A 19,388-nucleotide genomic window follows, 5' to 3' on the forward strand; every position below is an offset into this window, starting at 1 on the left:
CAGACCAGCGCAACACACACTAACACACCACCACCACGTCAGTGTTGAAGAATGATCCACCACCCAAATAGTACCTGCTCTGTGAGGGTCCATGGGGGTCCTGACCACTGAAGAACAGGGTAAAAGGGGGCTAACAAAGTATCAGAGAAACAGATGGACTACAGTCTGTAACTGTAGAACTACAAAGTGCACCTATATAGTAAGTGGAGCTGATAAAATGGACAATGAGTGTAGAAACAAGGAGGTGGTCATTATGTTATGCCTGATCAGTGTATGACCATATAACTGCAAAAACAGCCCATTTTGAATTTGCTGTTTTTGTGATGTCATCAATAAACAATGCATTTATATGTGGACACCCCTCCTAATTACTGATCCAGGTATTTCAGGTGTATACAATCAAGCACACAGCCATGCAGTCTCCATAGACACACAGTGGCAGTAGGATGAGTCACGCTGTAGAGCTCAGTGACTGTCATAGGATGCCAGCTTTGCCAAAAGTCAGTGAAGGGTGATGTTGATGCTGCAGCACAAAGACATTTTACACAGTTATCTGCTTCCAGCTTTGTGTCAGCAGTTTGGGGAAGAGCCTTTCCTGTTCCAGCATGACTGAGCCCCTGAGCACAAAGCAGCTCCATAAAGACATGGAGTGACCAGTTTGGTGTGGAGGAACTCCAGTGACCCTCACAGAGCCCTGACCTCAACCCCACTGAACACCTTTGGGATGAACTGGAACGGAGATTGTGAGTCAGACCCTCCCGTCCAACATCAGTGTCTGACCTCAGAAATGCTCTAAGAACTCCCACAGACTCACTCCAACATCTTGTGGAAAGCTTCCCAGAACAGTGGAGGCTGTTACAGCTGCAATGTGGGGGCCTTTAAAATGCAATGGTTTTGGAATGGGACGTCCAAGAACCTCCTGCAGGTGTGATGATCAGGTGTCCACATACTTTTGGCCATTCTTCTGCCCATTCAGCCTATAGCAGTTTCCACTGGTTCATAGCTACGCAGGGCTGCAAAATTACAAAGACGGCAGCTCTGGGGCTCTTTTACTAGAAATTTCAATGAGCAAATAAAAGGCCCTGGGAACTCAGAGATGACCCCAATAATTCATGACAAATCAGTGCTTTCAAAAGAGCAGCCTGGTGACGATGATGGCCTTTTGAAAGCACTGACAACAAGACTGTTCAAACACACATTCTGAGGCAAGAAGCAAAGAGAGCTGGATCTGAGAGACTTCAGTAAGCAGGGCTGGTCCTAATATGACGGCTCTGGATGTGGCTTTGAATGTGATTGCTCAGAAGTGCGAGCTCCTCAAAGCGCTGGTGAACAATAGGCTGGAAGTTGAGTTAAAACTCTGTGACTGAGCTTAGCAGAGCGCGTCGCTTAGTTGTCCGTGTCTGATTGCCCTGCCATGAGACAGAATGTAGAGATTACTGCCGAAAAACCCAGCTATCAAACGCTACGGTGAGAATCTCCAGCTGTGCCTGGAACACACAGTCACTCTGCTGGTCCACAAAAAGCCCCCAAAGCCGCTCGGTGTTTTATAGAAACCCATGAAAATCCAGACATTCAGCTACCGGATCTACCAAAACCATGACAAACTACGCTGCTAAAACACTTCATGACACCCGAGGAACATGCGGAGCACTAGTTCCTCAAGGGCTCTAAGGAACTTAAGTGATCAGACGAGTTATAGACATGACATTATTTTCCCCAGAAATAACTCAATAAATAAAGGACATGTAAAATTAAATTTAAATTATTAAATTATTCAGCAAAATTCATTTTAGTTTCTTTTTCCCTCCAAAAGTCTGAAAATGTCATGCAGTCCAACCATATATGTTGATTAAGTAAACTATTTAAAAAAGGTGATTTATTTACATAAAATTCTAAATAAAATAGTTTGGCATTATTTTCTGTTTAAATACTTAAATAAAAACAATGTTGGAAAACTTTTGTCTGCAAGTTCTTACGTCCTCAAATGTCAGGCAGTGCAACCAAAAACAAAGGACTTTTATTTTGACATGCTCACAAATTTAGTAAAAATGTGATCTGAGTCATGGTTAGAACGGTTCAGTTTACCATGTCAGGTGGTCTGACCTCAGGATAATGTAAATAAATAATGTTTATTTGATAAAATGTATGTATACTCAATTTGTACGTAACTCAATAAATGTACATAACTCAAGTTGAAGGACAAAGGTGTCTACGGGTGTCTAAGTAGATGCCTGTTTAATTTGAAATTAGTCTGAAAAGTCAGGTGGCTCAACCAGTGGAGCAACCAGACCAACTCAGTTTAATAACTGAAATAGGAAATTAAAAGCTTTGATAAAACTCACAATATTTAAGATATTAATGTAAATATATAAGCAGATAGAAAAATGCACATCATGTCCTTTTTAATAAGATTTTAAAAACTGTCATTTTGAATTGTCAGTTTCATTATTTCATAGAATGTGCTTTTCGTGTTGTTACATTCTGCAGGTGCTGTAGTTAAAGTCTTATTTCATTACGTTTTGATTGAAAGAGTCACTGTAAAAGTGACATATAAGATCAAATATTTCACAGCTGTCAGAACAAAACGTTGTATCTCAATTTTTGTTGTTTTTCAGTTTTGGACATAATTTGAAAATGCCAGTTACTCTTTACATTGTGTGTAAATTTCATGATGAATGGACTAAAAGAAACGACCCAAAATGACTTGGAAAAAAGTCTGGTTCCATTGACTTACATTAAAAGTAGAGTAGGTTTTTTCTTCTCCTGTAAAGTTACCATTTTGGAGTTTTGTTCCGACAACAGTGATAGTGTCTAATATGTGTTAATGTCTGTTACAAGACAGAAATAAAACATACAGACCATCTTTTACAAGCTTTCACTATTTGTGTTTAATCTAGGGCAGGAAAAAAATCATGTTAATCTGAATCACTCTAAGATTAGTGCTAGCATACTACTAGAATCCCATAAGGGTGCAAGCAGAGATTAGCATCATGACAAAGGAAGTTTTTTTTTATTTTTTGCTAAGTTTATGGCTCAAACTGAAGGTCTAGCTCTAGTTTTCAGCATGGATAATGATCAGCTACTTACCGGTCAGGTAATCCAGGCCCTCCAGCATCTTCTTCTCTCGGCTGAAGTCCAGCGCGAACGTGTCGAACGTGTCGTTCACGTTGATCTCGGGGATCAGGATCTGTGAGGATGCCGTTGCCATTGAAACTCTAAAAGGACGGAGAGATAAGTAAGGCAAGGCTAGCAATGCTAGTCAGCACGATGCATGAAGGACATCAACAAGACACCAGATGGTAAAACTGTAATATAAAAGGCACAGTGAGCTTCAAAGTGTGGAGACTAAACCAGTCTTGGCAGCTTTGGAGCAGCTCTGAATGCTTAAAAGTGTCAATAGTGTAACTGTAAACGTTGCTGAGAACAGGGCTTGCCGTGGTGGTGACCCCTGACTGACCTCTCTGAGATGCTGCGGGCGGTCTGGAGGAAGCGGGCGTGGTCCGTTTCTTTAAGAGCCTGGTCGGCCTGGGTGATGAGGGAGGACGATCTCTCGATACACTGCTTACAGCTGGATATCTGCTGCGCCAGCTTACGGAGCCGCACCACCTGAAACCCACGTGTGGATCAGACGGGATACAGATCAGACAAATCTAATAATAACAGTGCTGAATTTACCAGAAGGAAAATGCTCTAGAACAGCTGGTCATCCTACCACTGCAGTGATAAACGAAGCCCAGAAAATGAGCTCAAAGTAAGAATAAACTACAGAAAACTTCTGTCTGTGTATTTTTTTATGTTCTTAAATTAACCAGCAAAAAACGTTGATAATACTTCTTTTTGAATTTTTTATTTTAGTGATTTTTTAGTCGTCTTGGACATTAAGGACAGCATGTCACACCGGGGACTTCGCAGACGCTAAGGTATTGTTTTCATGTGAAACAACAATTATGATGCTTGCCCTTTAGTTTAAACTGCAACAATGCATTAAAATCACTGTCTATCAAATGTTTCAATTATTTTAAATATGCAAAAATAATTAAATTTTAACAACAAATCTTGTGCCAAGATTTTTTATCAGGGTCTTACAGAATCAAAACATGTCATATTACAAAACAAGGAAGTTAATGAAATTTCTTTTTATATTTCTGATCATTTGGCTAAAATACTGACAGTTTCAAGCTTTGCAAAAAGATTATGTCAGTTACTCATGAAACATTACATGATTTTAGAATGTAAATAACAACATAAATGATGTATTTGTTTTTTTTTTTTACATACAGTGTAAGTATGGAGTGTCAGTGGACTGTATTGTATACAAAGGCTCTTTTTATTTGTTTTGTCAGTGGTGTTACAGTCCGCGGTATTATGGTCAGTGGTGATGTGATTAGTGGTGTTACGGTCAGTGTGTTACAGTCAGCAGTGTGACAGTCAGTGGTGTTAGGGTATGTGCTGTTATGGTCAGTGTGTTACAGTCAATGGTATTATATTACAGGCCGTGATGTTACAGTCAAAGTTGTCACAGTCAGTGGTGTTACAGTCAGTGTGTTACAGTCAGTGGTGTTACAGTCAGTGTGTTACAGTCAGTGGTGTTACAGTCAGTGTGTTACAGTCAGCGGTGTTACAGTCAGCGGTGTTACAATCAGCGGTGTTAGTCAGTGGTGTTACAGTCAGTGGTGTTACAGTCAGCGGTGTTACAATCAGCGGTGTTACAGTCAGTGGTGTTACAGTCAGTGGTGTTGTAGTCAGTGGTGTTATATTACAGTCAGCGGTGTTACAGTCAGTGGTGTTACAGTCAGTGGTGTTACAGTCAGCGGTGTTATATTACAGTCAGCGGTGTTACAGTCACCGGTGTTACAGTCAGTGGTGTTATATTACAGTCAGTGGTGTTACAGTCAGTGGTGTTACAGTCAGTGGTGTTACAGTCAGCGGTGTTATATTACAGTCAGCGGTGTTACAGTCAGTGGTGTTATATTACAGTCAGTGGTGTTATATTACAGTCAGTGGTGTTACAGTCAGTGGTGTTACAGTCAGCGGTGTTATATTACAGCCAGTGGTGTTACAGTCAGCAGTGTTACTGATGTTGTTCATTATAACAGATAATTGTTATTATAACAGATTTAAACGCTCATCCACATTACCTGAATTTATGGGTTTTGACATATAACCAGCCAGTATGTTCATCGTTACCATAGCAATGCAGTGTACCAAGGTGCTGGTTCATCCCAAATTTATCAGTTGTTAATGACCACACAAACATAAACAGCTGATGACAATTTGGTACATGACAATTTTCCAGCTGTATGAGTTGATGGCCGTCCAAACACTCCATTAGATTATTTGCTAGTGAATAATTTGTCCTGCCCTACTGGTCATCCTTCAGGATGTGGCAAGATTCCCAAAATCTTGCTGCCTTTAGGATCTACCAACTTTCATCTCTACACGTAGGAGAGTTTTTCTGAATTAACGCAGAGAAAAGTGATGCATCACAGTTTCTATCCAATGTATTTACAATGGTGTCATTCGGGGTCAGTTTCATTGGTCAGTCTGTACACTGTTAACATTTCCTTCAGTTTTCTATCTAGTGTAGAGCTGGGTTTCTGAGATCAGACGAGATTGGGCGTTCTCAGAGTGGTATGGCCGTAATCTAGTGCCTATCTAAGTGTGTAATCTTGATTTACGGCCAAAGTGCAGTAGAGTGTGTGCTGCTCTTTAGATTCTGTCCAGTGTTTGATGTCTGTTTCTGTTGGTTATAATGTGATTGAGTGTGATGTCCGTGGTCTAAGGTCTCTGACTCTCTGGACTGATGCTCAGCTTCCGGCTGATTAATACAGTCCTTTAAAGAAGAACCACTGTTAGTTCCTTGAAGAACTTGTTAATGGATGGTTCTGTATCATTTTTGTTAATGTGAATTAAATATATATTTATTGTTACGACTGTGGTGGGGGGGGTCATAAGATGATATCAAATGTTTAATGTGACAGTACTGGTGCCTTGAATCTGTTCCAACTTACAGCCCTCAGAAACACTAAACATTGTGATTATATACTGAGGATTATGAAACTGTGAACTGTGATATTATTTTACCTCCACATCACTCTTCTCTACTGGCTGTGCTTTATAATGGAGTGAACAGGAGTCTGTAAGTGTTAACTGCTTGTAGAGTTTCAGGACTTTTCCTTTAAAGCTGAAGAGAAGAGGATACTGTTCTAATCTGTCCTGGAGGGTGGCGCTTGACCTTTGACCCTGACGTGCGGTGAGGAAGGAAACGGCACTCCTATGAGAGAAAGCAACAAAAGCTTCTCTCTCTTTTTTATCATCTAACTGAAAAAAATACAGCTACGCAAGTTACTAATATAAACCACATTCACTGCCCAAAGGCACTGCGGTCCCACTTTATATGAAGTGTCTCTATATTAACTGTGTAGTTACGTGTAAATAACATATGCAACAACAATGTAACTACTAATGATTTAGTCACTGTTACAGATGTATTACAGAAGGACACCTTATGTAATTACACGTGTATCAACTTCAGATTTGCCTCATGTAATTACACAAGTGCATCTTAATAGTTGTAACAGCCTTTTCTCTCTCATGTAGTTACACAAGGGTAATAACAAATGTAATTACAGTAGTAATCAGACTGGAACAGCAGTTTATTCCAGCAGTAAAAGGAAGTTTGTAATAACTTACATTAAGACATTACTTACACTGTATCTGCCAGCTTTCATAACATTTAGCCAGCATTTCTGTTGCTAGTGCTGTGACACTGTAACAAGTTTCGGCTTTAAACCACTCTGTAATGTGACAGAACAGCAGACGCCCCCTTATATTAACATGTAACTGTCATGACATTAATTAAAAGTGCTGCATTACCTGTAAAGCAATGTCTATATTACCAGTCTGTTATTACACAGTACCTACATAACAACTACACAGGAACTGCCCACTTACTTTAAAGTATAACTTTAACACTGCACTACAGAAAAGTTCCTGTGTAGTTGTTATAAAGGTACAGTGTAATTACAGAATGGTATTAATCGATGTTATGTGATTAGTTCACCTTGTTACAACACAGTTATTCCACAGTAATTATGTAAAACATAAATGTAATGCTTTGTAAAACATACTTCCTTTAACTGCTGGAAAAGACTTCTGATCTGTAGTGTATCAAAAAGATGCACTTGTGTAATTACATGAGGCAAAACTGAAGTTGATACATGTGTAATTACACAGGCTGTACTTCTGCAATCCATCTGTAACATTGGCTAAATCATTAGTTACACTGTTGTTGCATACGTTATTCATGTGTAACTACACATTTATTAGAGACACTTAATATGAAGTGGGAGCGGCATTGCACATAATTGCTGCAACAATATTGCTTTTGTCTGGATGTGTTTCTTAATTATTTAAATTATTATTATAAGGTGTAACGTTAAACTCAGGGAAAACTTCAGACATACAATTAGAATCTTGAAATTAAATTAACTGCAAAAGGAAAATCGGAGCCTCTCCACAGTGCGTTGGACGCGTGGATGAGGTTCATCTTACACAATATAAATAATCTACTAAGGCCATGAAGGCAGCTTCAGACTTCTTGGCCGTCTTAAGTTCTGAAATCCAAACTACTTTAAATGTGAAAAATTAATAGCACACAGACGTGGATACACGCAGACTTCAATATCATAACTCATCCTTTACGTTCAGTACTTTGGCTGATATTCAATGCTAATAGTCAACATAGAAGTCAGCTAGGTTGGTTTTAGCTTAAGTTGAAACTAAATAATAAGAAACAGTGATCAGATATAGCAACAATAATCTGCATGTCATTTCAGACATGCTGAGCTAAACCTGCCGGATATTACAATGTAAGTGTAAAGTGGTCAGCAACTGGAAGCACAAGGTGGGTGTTTCTAATAAAGTGCCCACTGAGAGGAAGCACAAGGGAGACGTTTCTAATGAAGTGGCCAGTGAGTGGAAGCACAAGGTGGGTGTTTCTAATAAAGTGGCCAATGAGTGGAAGCACAAAGTTGGTGTTTCTAATAAAGTGGCCAGTTAGTGGAAGTGCAAGGTAGGTGTTTCTAATAAAGCGGCCAGTGGGTGGAAGTAGGAGGTTCTAGTAGTAGTTTTAGGGTGCTGGTGGTGATCGTACCTTGCCCTCTTTTATTTTGGTCCCGATGATTTGCCTCCGTTGCTGAATGATGTCGATCAGTGTGTCACACTCTTCTAACAGCTTGTTCTCCTGTCGAGACGCGTTCATCTGCAAAACAGACAGCAGCTTCGGCCTCAGAGCGGAAAACTGAACGGCAGCTGGGCACAAACTGGTCAGCATCACTCTGACAGTCGTGACTCATAGACCCACATATGTCCCCCCGACTCACTCACTCAGACACACTCGTGACAAAACAACAGGACAAACCGAACCGTCACAGCGAATTAAATCACAGCTGAGTCACAGATCTGCATCATCGTGATCTGTACTGAACATGGCGACAGCCGCAGCTCTGACAGCTGACAGGTTCATCAGAGAGGGCATGAAAATAGCTTTAACAGCCCCTTAATTTATAAAAATCAACCATAATGAAGACATTTGTTTCAGAAACAAACTATTTACACCTTATTTTAGGTTTAAAAATAAACAACTGTGAATTCGCTGTTACTGTATAATGTATATTCCCAGCAGAGCACATGCGATGTTTTAACATTCATCAGTTAAATCTCTCTTATATGCTAATTTCCACTGCAAATAATTAAAGGTCCAAGCACTGAAGGTTCCGGAAGCCTATTATATTATTTATTTATTTATTTATGTTTTGTAAATACTTTTCAGTACAGTAAGAACTTACAGTGTAATAGATAAATATAGTAATTACAAGTACTTTCGGGAAACACTTTCTATGAATACCATGTCTATAACAATCTATAGCATTCATAAGGCATCATAAACATGACTAGACAATTTTCTAAAAATGCATTACATTTTATAGCCATGTTTACTGTACATTATGAATTGTTAACATGATGCATTTCAAAGTAGTGTTCATAACACGTTATACTGGACCAGAGAAGCTTGAACAGTGCAAATACTAACAAACCTGCCTGTTCATAAACACACACAGTATGTATGTACTTGTCATTACTGACATAGGCGAGAACTATGGGGGGGGGCAAGAAAATGAAAGTGAAACTGCATAAAACAGCCTGAAAGCAGCTTCTATAGCGATGCTGCATTTAACAGTAGGGATTTTTAGCACGCAGGGCAGGGTCGCTATAGCAATGCGTTTCACTTATGGGTTTTCTCTGGGCACACAGGGTTGCCAGATTTGTCAGTGTCCCAACAAATCCACCTAGTTTGCAAATGCACTGCAGGTGGGACTGATACACTCGTGGCCGTAAATCTTTATTTGAACTAGTTTCTAAATGTATTGCAGGCACAGAAAACAATAAATGAATAGTGTTATGAATGCATATTGATCCTAGTGTTGAACAGCTGGCAACCCAAGGCCCCACAGGCACATACAGTAAAAGAACCAGCAGAAGAGCGCGACTCGTTCTGACCATTCTAAACCAGAAGACGGGCAAATGTGCATGTAATATTATTATTATTATTATTACTATTAATTAAAAGACTGCTTTTACTAGGACAGTAAGGCCCAGTCCAGTTTCACCCCTCGCCCCTACCACTCAGCCCTTAGCCCTCTGTTTTGTGCATTCTCATCTAGGTGTAGGGTGTCCCAATTCTTGTTGAGATAGAGGGGTAGGGCGAAGTCTTGGGGCTACATGACCCTCCAAACGGAGGTTTTTCAGAGACTCCAAACAGAGAGTTATGAGGAAATAAGAAAAACCGGCAAGATGGAGAACAAGAGACCAAAGAAACCCACAAATGTGAGAATTTTCTCTGTTAAAAAATTACGATAAACACTGTATTATCTTAGTTTAACGTTGTTTCAGTGTATTATGGTCCTTTTCTTCATAACAAGCATAAAAATTGCTAGTACTATGCTAATATCTCGGTAGCTAGCTAGCTAACTTTCCCGTTCCACCTTAAATAGTCCAGCAGTTCTGACGCCTGAACGGCCAGAATGTAACTGCTGCACCATTTAAGGTGGAACGGGAAAATTCGAACAAGAATCTGGAGAATATCTGACTTCAGCTTCATATCACTGAAGAATTAGGGGTGGGTGATAATAAATAATTGCCCCCCTCTTTGAAGATCATATGATGCCCTAAATGTAACTAAAGCCCAGCAGTGAGGAGCTGAACTTTACCCTCCTCTGCTGTCACTGCAGACTGGCAGGGTCGCCTACAGAGCAGCGCTGGTAGCTGTTAATGAAGTGATGCTCTTTTTATTTGAGGGTCTCATTTCAGAGGAAGATTTCAACCACTACCCTGTAACTCAGTTCCAAGGGGCAACACTCGAAAACAAGGGGTAGGGGTAAAAATAAGAAATGGGACTGGGCCTTAGTGTCCATGAGTAATATGAGTTGATAGATGATCTGTTAGCTGTTAATAAATATGATGTTTTTTTAAACTCTGTTTCAGATATTTACGTTTGGACACATTTGGGCCAGTTTCAGCGTCTGGTGGGTTTTAAGTAAACTTTCGGCTTGACCCGGTTCACACTTCACGGCGTCAGCGTGACTGATGCAGCTCGCACGCACTGGTCATTCACCCAGACAGTGTTTGCGCTGCGGGGCAGGGCAGCAAAAAAGGTCAAGACAAAAAACAGAAAACAGAGTCAAATCGGTCACTTTGCTTAAACAAAGTATAATTCGTAAAAAAGCATTGTACATTTTGTTGTTGTACATTGTACTCATTCTGACTTCTGATTGGGCGATTGTTACACCACCCGGGAAATCTGTTTGCAGCATTGAATGTTTACATTTTTTTTTGCTTTTTTGCTTTTTCCAGTTTTCTCCCCAGTTTAGACGTAACCAATTCCACCCACTAGTTAGGATTCCCCATATCACACGATACCACCTGATCCAGGAGGGCGAAAGCTGGCACAGGTTTCTTCTGAGACCTGTAAAGCTCCACGTCAAGCATGGAATGTTTAACTATATTAATCTGCCAAAATAAAAAAATTCCACATTTCTCTGCAGAGGTAGTTTTTTTAAATTAACACTATGTTCACTTAATAATGATACTAGTAATTAATATTACAAGCAAACCACACACCAGCAGCGCAAAGCAATCACATTATCTACTTTATCACAAAAGTGCATGATAACGAAAACAAAATCAATAAGTAATAATTTATGAGTATTCACCCATGATCCATACTTCAATGTACTTCCCTCAAATTAAACATCTGTAATCAGATCAGGATTAAAATTGAAGCCCATGGTGAGAAATTTAATATTGGAAATGCCATAGAGTGAATAAACTATGACTCACTGTACTTATAACTGACAAATACAACTTAAAAGCTCTTATAATGGGCTTATAATATCATATATCTATCAATATCTTTACTCATAATGACATTAATTCTGCATCTTTGACTTCTTTGGCACTCACAGTATACCATGTTATGAAAACTACTTATAATGCATTATGTTAACAATTCATAATGCATGATAAACATGGCTATAGAGTGAAATTTATTTTTATAAATAATTGCCATGCCATGTTTATAACGCCTTATGAATGCATTATAACATCTTCTGAATGTGTTTATAGATGCTCACAGACATGGTACTCATAGAAAGTGTTACCGTACTTTATGGTACATCACTTGCAAATTCATAGTAACTTAAAAATATGAGAGTACTTAGTGCTGTCATACATAACATTAATAACCAAACATAATGTTCATATGTAAAATGTATGTCCACACATAAGGCTCATTCATAACCATTCGTAACCTTGCATTCATAAGCATGCATAAATTGATAACCATACATTAGGTTCACAACCATGCATAATGTTCATAACGAAACAATGTTCACAACCAAACATAACATTCATAACCAATTTCATAACCATGCATAATGTTCATAACCATGCAAAACATTCATAACCATGAATAAAGTTCATAAAGATGCATAACGCTCATACCCATGCATAACATCCATAACCATGCAAAACATTCATAACCATGAATAAAGTTCATAAAGATGCATAACGCTCATACCCATGCATAACATCCATAACCATGCACAACATTTATAAATAGTAATGTTTATAACAATACACAATGATCATAACCATGTGTAATGATCATAATCATACATTAGGTTCACAACCATGCACAATGTTCATAACGAAACAATGTTCACAACCAAACATTCATAACCATGTATAACAATCATAACCAAACATAATGTTAATAACAGTACATAATGATTATAACCATGTGTAATGATCATAATCATGCATAAGGTTCATAACCATGCATAATGTTTATAACCACGCATAATTCACAAGCACATTATATATATATATATATATATATATATACACACACACACACACACACACACACACACACACACACACACACATATATATATATATATATATATATATATATATATATATATATATATATATATAAACCATACATAGCATTCATAGGCAATGTTTGTAAACATACAAAAGCTTCATAACCACACATAAAGTGTTAAATGTAATATGAAGGGCCAGTGCATGTTTTACATAGGAACACAGAAAGTAACTGTGATCTGTATGTAGTGTTGATATAACTGATAAAAATACATAACAGATAAAAAGTCCGCGGTTTCCAAATCTGTCGCCCAGAAACGAGTCAGAGGAACCGAAGTGTGAAAACTCGACAGACTAAAGTAACCCAGCTGCTCTCACCTCTACATGCTGGCAGGTTTGGATCAGCTTCCCCATCAGACCCTCCAGCTCGTTGTTCCGCTTGATCAGGCTGCTGAGGTTCGATTCCAGTCCATGCTGGAGATGAAAGGAAGAAGAAAAGATGTTTCACAGCATGACACGTCAGATCTAATCAAATTCCAAATCAGAATATAAACAGTAGTAAACAGATACATAAATCCTGAGCTGTAGGAGTGAGAAAAAAACAGTAATACACATCGTACGTCCATTTCTGAGCGTTTCTGAAGCACAATCTGCACCACCGACGTTTCAGACGCGTCTCTCGGCACAACTAGAGCCGCAGACGTCTGTATTAACCCGGCAGCCTGTGGGGGAGGAGGGGGAGCGGAGCTGATCTAAAGAGAGAAAACTCGACCATGCAGAAATCTCTCTCACTCCACTGCCCTCAAACCTCGCCAGCCTGTCCACTACGTTCAAACCTCAGCCTCGTCTGACTCCGCATAAAGCTTTTTATTATTTAAAACCCCAAATCTGCTCTTGTGGTGGATTTACTGAACACGCAGTACATACTGGATGTAGATTACAAGGAGAATTCCACCCAAATATCCGCATAATCAAGTTACTGTTCATCATTTTATTATTCTGTGCTTTTTTGGTACCTTTTCATGGGTAATAGTTTTCCACTGAGAACCAAGAAACACTGCAAGATCACAGAGTCTATATGGGAATAGCACATTTGTGCATTTGGGACCGATCGGATACGGTTTTTGTAGAGCATTCATTCAAACACACTAACTAGTAAATGGCCGAATGGTAAGAGAGTTCAAATATATATACATAACATCACCTTAGCACCTGGGAAACCATAGCAGCCTAGCTACACCCTAGCAACCACCTGGAATAGCACAGCAATGTCTTTGCCAAGCCAATTAGGTTGAACGTTTCCCGTCAGATTTAATGGTTGCTATTTGATTCAAAATGGTTTGATGTAAAAGGACTCACTCAGATTTCTATTATAAGCAATGTTGATGGTAAAATGGTGGAAAATCAGAAAAATTAAGTTTTTTTCTCGGGACTGTTTTTTACATTTTAGGCCAAACCTTGAAGTATTGCAAAACAATGTCAGACATCGGGACTGTATTCATAACCATTTCACACCGTAACTTTCTGTGAGGAAGCTTTTAGAGGTGGACATCTGGTTCCTATCACCACCAATGTGAACAATTCTGACTCGGAGAACCACTCTAAATGGACTTTGTTTACATTTTAACCATTTGGCAGAATTTTTCTAAATTTGGTGGAATTCCCCTTTAAGACTGTATGGTGCTCTACATAAACGGAACAGCTGTATGACAGAGTGGGGGGTGGTCAATCTCCAGTTTAACGTCTAATCCCAGATGAGCTGTCACTGTTTATCCTGCCAGCCACCATAAAGCTATTTAAATGCTAACAGAAGACAAGCAGCAGCTGAATATGATATATTTGCATTGAAAAATTCATAACAACACCACATAACAAGCATTACACTGTCACCACAGTTTATAATTGCACTGAAAAATGCAAGCCGTCATGGTTTTATTTCCCTGGGGTTGTCCTCATCAAACTTTCATTGGGGCAGAGAACACAGAAAGCAGTTACGCCGAATCAAAGCAGGCATCAAACTTTCAGCCGGCGTTTGTGCGTCGAGAGGCACACGTGCAGAATTAATCTCACACAGTGACTCATAACAATCCAGAAGCCGGACGGGCGGCTCTTTTGGGTCAAAGACTTTCCACGCCGTGATCTCGTAATCCGCCGGCCGCAAAATCCGAGCCTTTTTTCAAAGCTCCTCTTGCTCCGAAATCATTTATTCATGGAGGAACGCAGGTGCTGAAAGCCAGCCGAGTGGCAGAAAAGGTGCAGAATGAGAGCTTCTATTTTTGGCACAGATTCAGAGCAGCGTCAGATCAATCTCGCCATGTTTTCAGTGGGAGGACGACTAATCTGGAGGCTCAGAGGCCTTAGAAACCTGCAAGAGTGAAACCTCTGGATTGCAAAAGAAACTGTGATATAATCTGACTGATTCTGCATTTGTTTATTTGTTTATTTGATTGTTTATTTATGCTTACCTATTTGTGTACAGATCTGGGAACACACTAAGGCCCAGTCCCATTTCTTATTTTTACCTCTACCCCTTGTTTTCGAGGGTCACCCTTTGGAACTGAGTTACAGGGTAGTGGTTGAAATCTTCCCTCTGAAATGGGACCCTCAAATAAAAAGAGCATCACTTCATTAACAGCTACCAGCGCTGCTCTGTAGGCGACCCTGCCAGTCTGCAGTGACAGCAGAGGAGGGTAAAGTTCAGCTCCTCACTGCTGGGCTTTAGTTACATTTAGGGCATCATATGATCTTCAAAGAGGGGGGCAATTATTTATTATCACCCACCCCTAATTCTTCAGTGATATGAAGCTGAAGTCAGATATTCTCCAGATTCTTGTTCGAATTTTCCCGTTCCACCTTAAATGGTGCAGCAGTTACATTCTGGAGCTTCAGGCGTCAGAACTGCTGGACTATTTAAGGTGGAACGGGGAAGTTAGCTAGCTAGCTACCGAGACGTTAGCATGCTATTAGCGATTTTTTATGCTTGTTATGAAGAAAAGGACCAAAATACACTGAAACGACATTAAACTAGGATAATATAGTGGTTATTGTAATTTTTTAACAGAGAAAATTCTCACATTTGTGGGTTTCTTTGGTCTCTTGTTCTCCATCTTGCTGGTTTTTCTTTTTTCTCATATCTCTTTTCTCATATCTCTTTGGAGTCTCTGAAAAACCTCAGTTTGGAGGGTCATGTAGCCCCAACACTTCACCCTACCCCTCTATCTCAACAAAAATCGGGACACCCTACCCCTAGATGAGAACGTGCAAAACAGAGGGCTAAGTGGTAGGGGCGAGGGGTGAAACTGGATTGGGCCCTAAATTTTTACCTTAGAATTTAGAAAAATGTAAATGACAGAAAAGAACAGTGTTGAAGTTTAGTAGAAGACTTACCCTCATGTTAGGACTGAACGATTTGGGCAAAATATCTAATTGTGATTTTTTTGACCAGAATTGTGATTTAAATTGCGATAGTTTTTTTTGTTTTTTTAATTGAAGTCCATGCATTTTTTTTTACCAAGAAGACTGTAATGGTGGCAGACGGAAGCAGACGCTCGCAGCAGAGGCTTAAATTAAGATCTTTAATAACAAAGGGGTCGTCCAAAATCACAGTCGTAGAGCCAGACAGTCGAAAACCAGATAACCAAAACAGAACAAAAGGGAACAGCGAGAATCAAAGTAAACAGAAAACGGGTTATAAACGGGTAAGCAGTCAGATACACAAGAGGAACGCTCAGTACGCACAGGGGTGACGATACTTCGTATTCCTGTACTAAACTGAATGACAGGGTAATATGGAACAGGTGTGAGTGCAAATCAGAAGTGGAGCACTGAGAGGTGGGTCTGTGAGAGTCCTTAGTCATATGATGCAGCAAGGAGTTCTGGGAATTAGAGTCCTGGGGGGGCCCTGTTGGCAGACGTTCCAGCCACGCCCGAGGGAGACATGACAAAGACCAACATTTCCACTTTTTCTGGCTTGTTTCTTCTCTTGCGATTTGAAAACTGCTCTCTTTCAAATTGCAATTTCGATATAAAAACAATTAATCGTTCAGCCCTACTACATATTTCAGTGTGCAGGAGTGTTGGCTTGCTAGTAGCACAAATGCAGCATTATTTGTATGTTGAATGCTAAACCACCTTGTGATTCAGAGCATCCATTGACATTCAGAGGAAAAATGTACACAGGACAAAACAGCTTTGGAGCACTGGAGGGTGAAATAATGCAGATTTTCGAAAACAGTTCATTTCCCATAGAAAAAGAACAGCTTTGACCCAGAACTCCTTATTTGGGCATGACTACAGAGGACTGCACTGGTCTTTTACTAATTCAGGCTATATTCCAAAAGGCTTTTTAGCACAAACGCATAAATAACATTGGAATGAATGAAGGTAACATTAAACGTCACCTGATAATCACAACACCGTCTCTACCTGCTCTCACGTTACGCATTCAGAGTGGTTTCATGGTTTCAGTGATAAGCCTGAGCAGCGTATAAGAGAGAGAAAAAGCAGAGGAAAAAGGCTGTTTTCATGCCCAGACACTTTCTCCACCGTGGCAATTTCCTGCCCTATCAGGTTTTTTCTCAGGAAGGAAAAGAGACTCCCTAAGCCAAAGGTGTGGAGCCAAGCGCCGTTTCCAAGCGGAGGAAGCTGCCAGATTTCCCTTTTTCATCCGTTTCGAGTTACTCTCTGTTTATGAGTTTCAGCAGATAGCAGAGCAAACGCCAAAACACCACATGTACCAATCACTCTCTGGTATTTCAGCATTAGAATCCCTCTGCAGACCCGACCCGCTCGGCCTGCTGAGAGATTAGAACTGACCGCTCGGCAAAGCCGATGGACACGCTTCATCTGGCTCTTAAGCAGAGGTTGTTGATGTGAGAGCTTCACTCACCGGAATCAAAACAAATGTCTTGCTGTTATTAATCAGATCACCGTTTGGAGATTCGAGTCTAGTTTAGCGTCTCTCAGAGAAAACAAAGACAAACAGTCAACATGTCCGGGGCGTAACATGCTTTACCCTCTACTGCAGGCATTATGAGAGCAATTAAAAAAATATTTAATTCACTTTTCTTGCATGAAATGGTCCTTGATTTATGTTTTTGAACCGATTATGAAATAAAAAAACCAATAATATAAAAACAATGTGTGCAGGGGCCTTTTTGGAGTATGTTGCCTTGAGGCAACATTGTGGAACAACGGGAAAAAATGTATGTTGCCTTGATGTAGAGCTGTGTTCCCTGAAGTGGTGAGATCTGGCTTGTGACTGGCTAAATCCATTCCATTGTCTCACAGTGTTGCTTCTAGGCAAGAAAAACATTTCTACAAATTCTCATGACAAAAAAAATTGATACTGAACATTAACCTCTTATTCTCCAGGGTATATTTTGTTTTTTCCATCTGAATTTTCATGACCAAATCGTAAGGCAAATTATTCAGTAACTACATGAAATAAATGTAAATTTTTATTTTATTTTTCCCCTCAAATTAACAGAAAATGTGTTTTATGATCACACACATATTGCTATATGCTTACAATTTACTGCTGAAAGCCAAAAATCTTTGTAATATACAGGCTTTTTATTGATTCAAACCCTTCCCTTTATTGATAACCCTATCGTTATCTTTAAATATATATATAATGTTATTGTAAAGTTAGGAAAATAACTTTGTTGCCCTGAGGCAACATCATGCAATAGACGGTTAAATAAGCATATACACTAAATAGCCAAAAGTATGTGGACTCCTAATTATTGAGTTCAGGTGTTTCAGACACACTCACTGCTAGCAGGTTTATATAATCAAGTACATAGCCTTGCAGTCTCCACAGACAAACACTGGCAGTAGAGGGTCGCACTGAAGAGCTCACTGACTTTAAACATGGCTCTGTCATGGGATGCCGCCTCTGTCCCAAGTCAGTTTGTGAGATTTCTGTCCTGCTAGATCTGCACCAGACAACTGTAAGTGCTAATATTGTGAAATGGAAGTGTCTTGAAGCAACAACAGCTCAGCCACGAAGCGGCTGACCACGCAAACTCACAGAAAAGCCACCGTTCCAAACTGCCTGTGGAACATCGGCACAAGCACTTTATGAAGTGGGCTGTATGGTGAAAGGGTTCTTCAGATTGATGGAGAACGTGCTGTAGCTGGTTGTATATAGAACCTTTTTGAAAGTCTGAAAGTTGAATATAGCACTCAAAAAGGTTTCTCTATCATATACAAGCTTGACATCAACAATAGAAGAACCCTTTTCAAAAAGGTTCTATACAGAACCATCTACAGCAGTTTCTCCATCAATCTGAAGAACGATTTTCACTATTTTTTTTTACTGAAGAACCTTAAAGAACCATCTTTTTCAAGAGTGTACACAATCTTGTTCCTTTGCTTTTTTTTAATAACTTATTTTTCGCTCTCAATAGTTTTTCTCGTAGCTGCTTGGTTCGGTTGGGAGCTTAAGCTCTTTGACTACAGGACGATGCATGACTTCAGCAGTCTACTGGTCAGGCTATTTTGCATTGAACTGTAAAGACTGGTTTCTCAGACATAATTTAAGCCTAGTCTTGGACTAATCTCAACCCTGTTTCTCAACCCTGGTACTGGAGGCCCTCTGCCCTGCACACCTGATCCAACCAATCAGCTCAGTAAATACCATCAAATATTAAATATTCTACATAATTAATTTGTTAAGATGTAAACAGAGTCATTCAGAGTGGTTTGGTGTGAAACGCTCCATTTTAGAGAAACATGCTGAGTCCGAATTGTTCACAGTGGTGGTGACAGGAACCAGACGTCCACCTCTAAAAGCTCCCTCACAGAAAGTTATTACGTGAAATGGTTAGATATATGCTGCCTGATGATGGACACGCTGTCTTACGATTTTGATCCATTTATTTTAATCTATTAACGGCAGAACGATACATGCAGGGCACTGTGAGGCAAAATAG

General features: G+C 39.6%; 1 protein-coding gene across 1 annotated transcript in view; it reads right to left on the bottom strand.

Annotated features, from left to right (window-relative positions):
* The window catches only part of mid1 (midline 1), a 61,572-nt gene that overhangs the window by 7,154 nt on the left and 35,030 nt on the right, over positions 1 to 19,388 (bottom strand). Inside the window, exons 3-6 of the mRNA XM_036575466.1 lie at positions 12,829 to 12,924; positions 8,156 to 8,263; positions 3,458 to 3,606; positions 3,088 to 3,215 (exon numbers count right to left, since the gene is read on the bottom strand). Of these exons, the coding sequence (XP_036431359.1) occupies positions 3,088 to 3,215; positions 3,458 to 3,606; positions 8,156 to 8,263; positions 12,829 to 12,924 (481 nt within the window). The remainder of the gene's footprint in view (positions 1 to 3,087; positions 3,216 to 3,457; positions 3,607 to 8,155; positions 8,264 to 12,828; positions 12,925 to 19,388) is intronic.

The sequence above is a fragment of the Colossoma macropomum genome, unplaced genomic scaffold (genome assembly GCF_904425465.1).
Source record: "Colossoma macropomum unplaced genomic scaffold, Colossoma_macropomum, whole genome shotgun sequence".
NCBI lineage: Eukaryota > Metazoa > Chordata > Actinopteri > Characiformes > Serrasalmidae > Colossoma > Colossoma macropomum.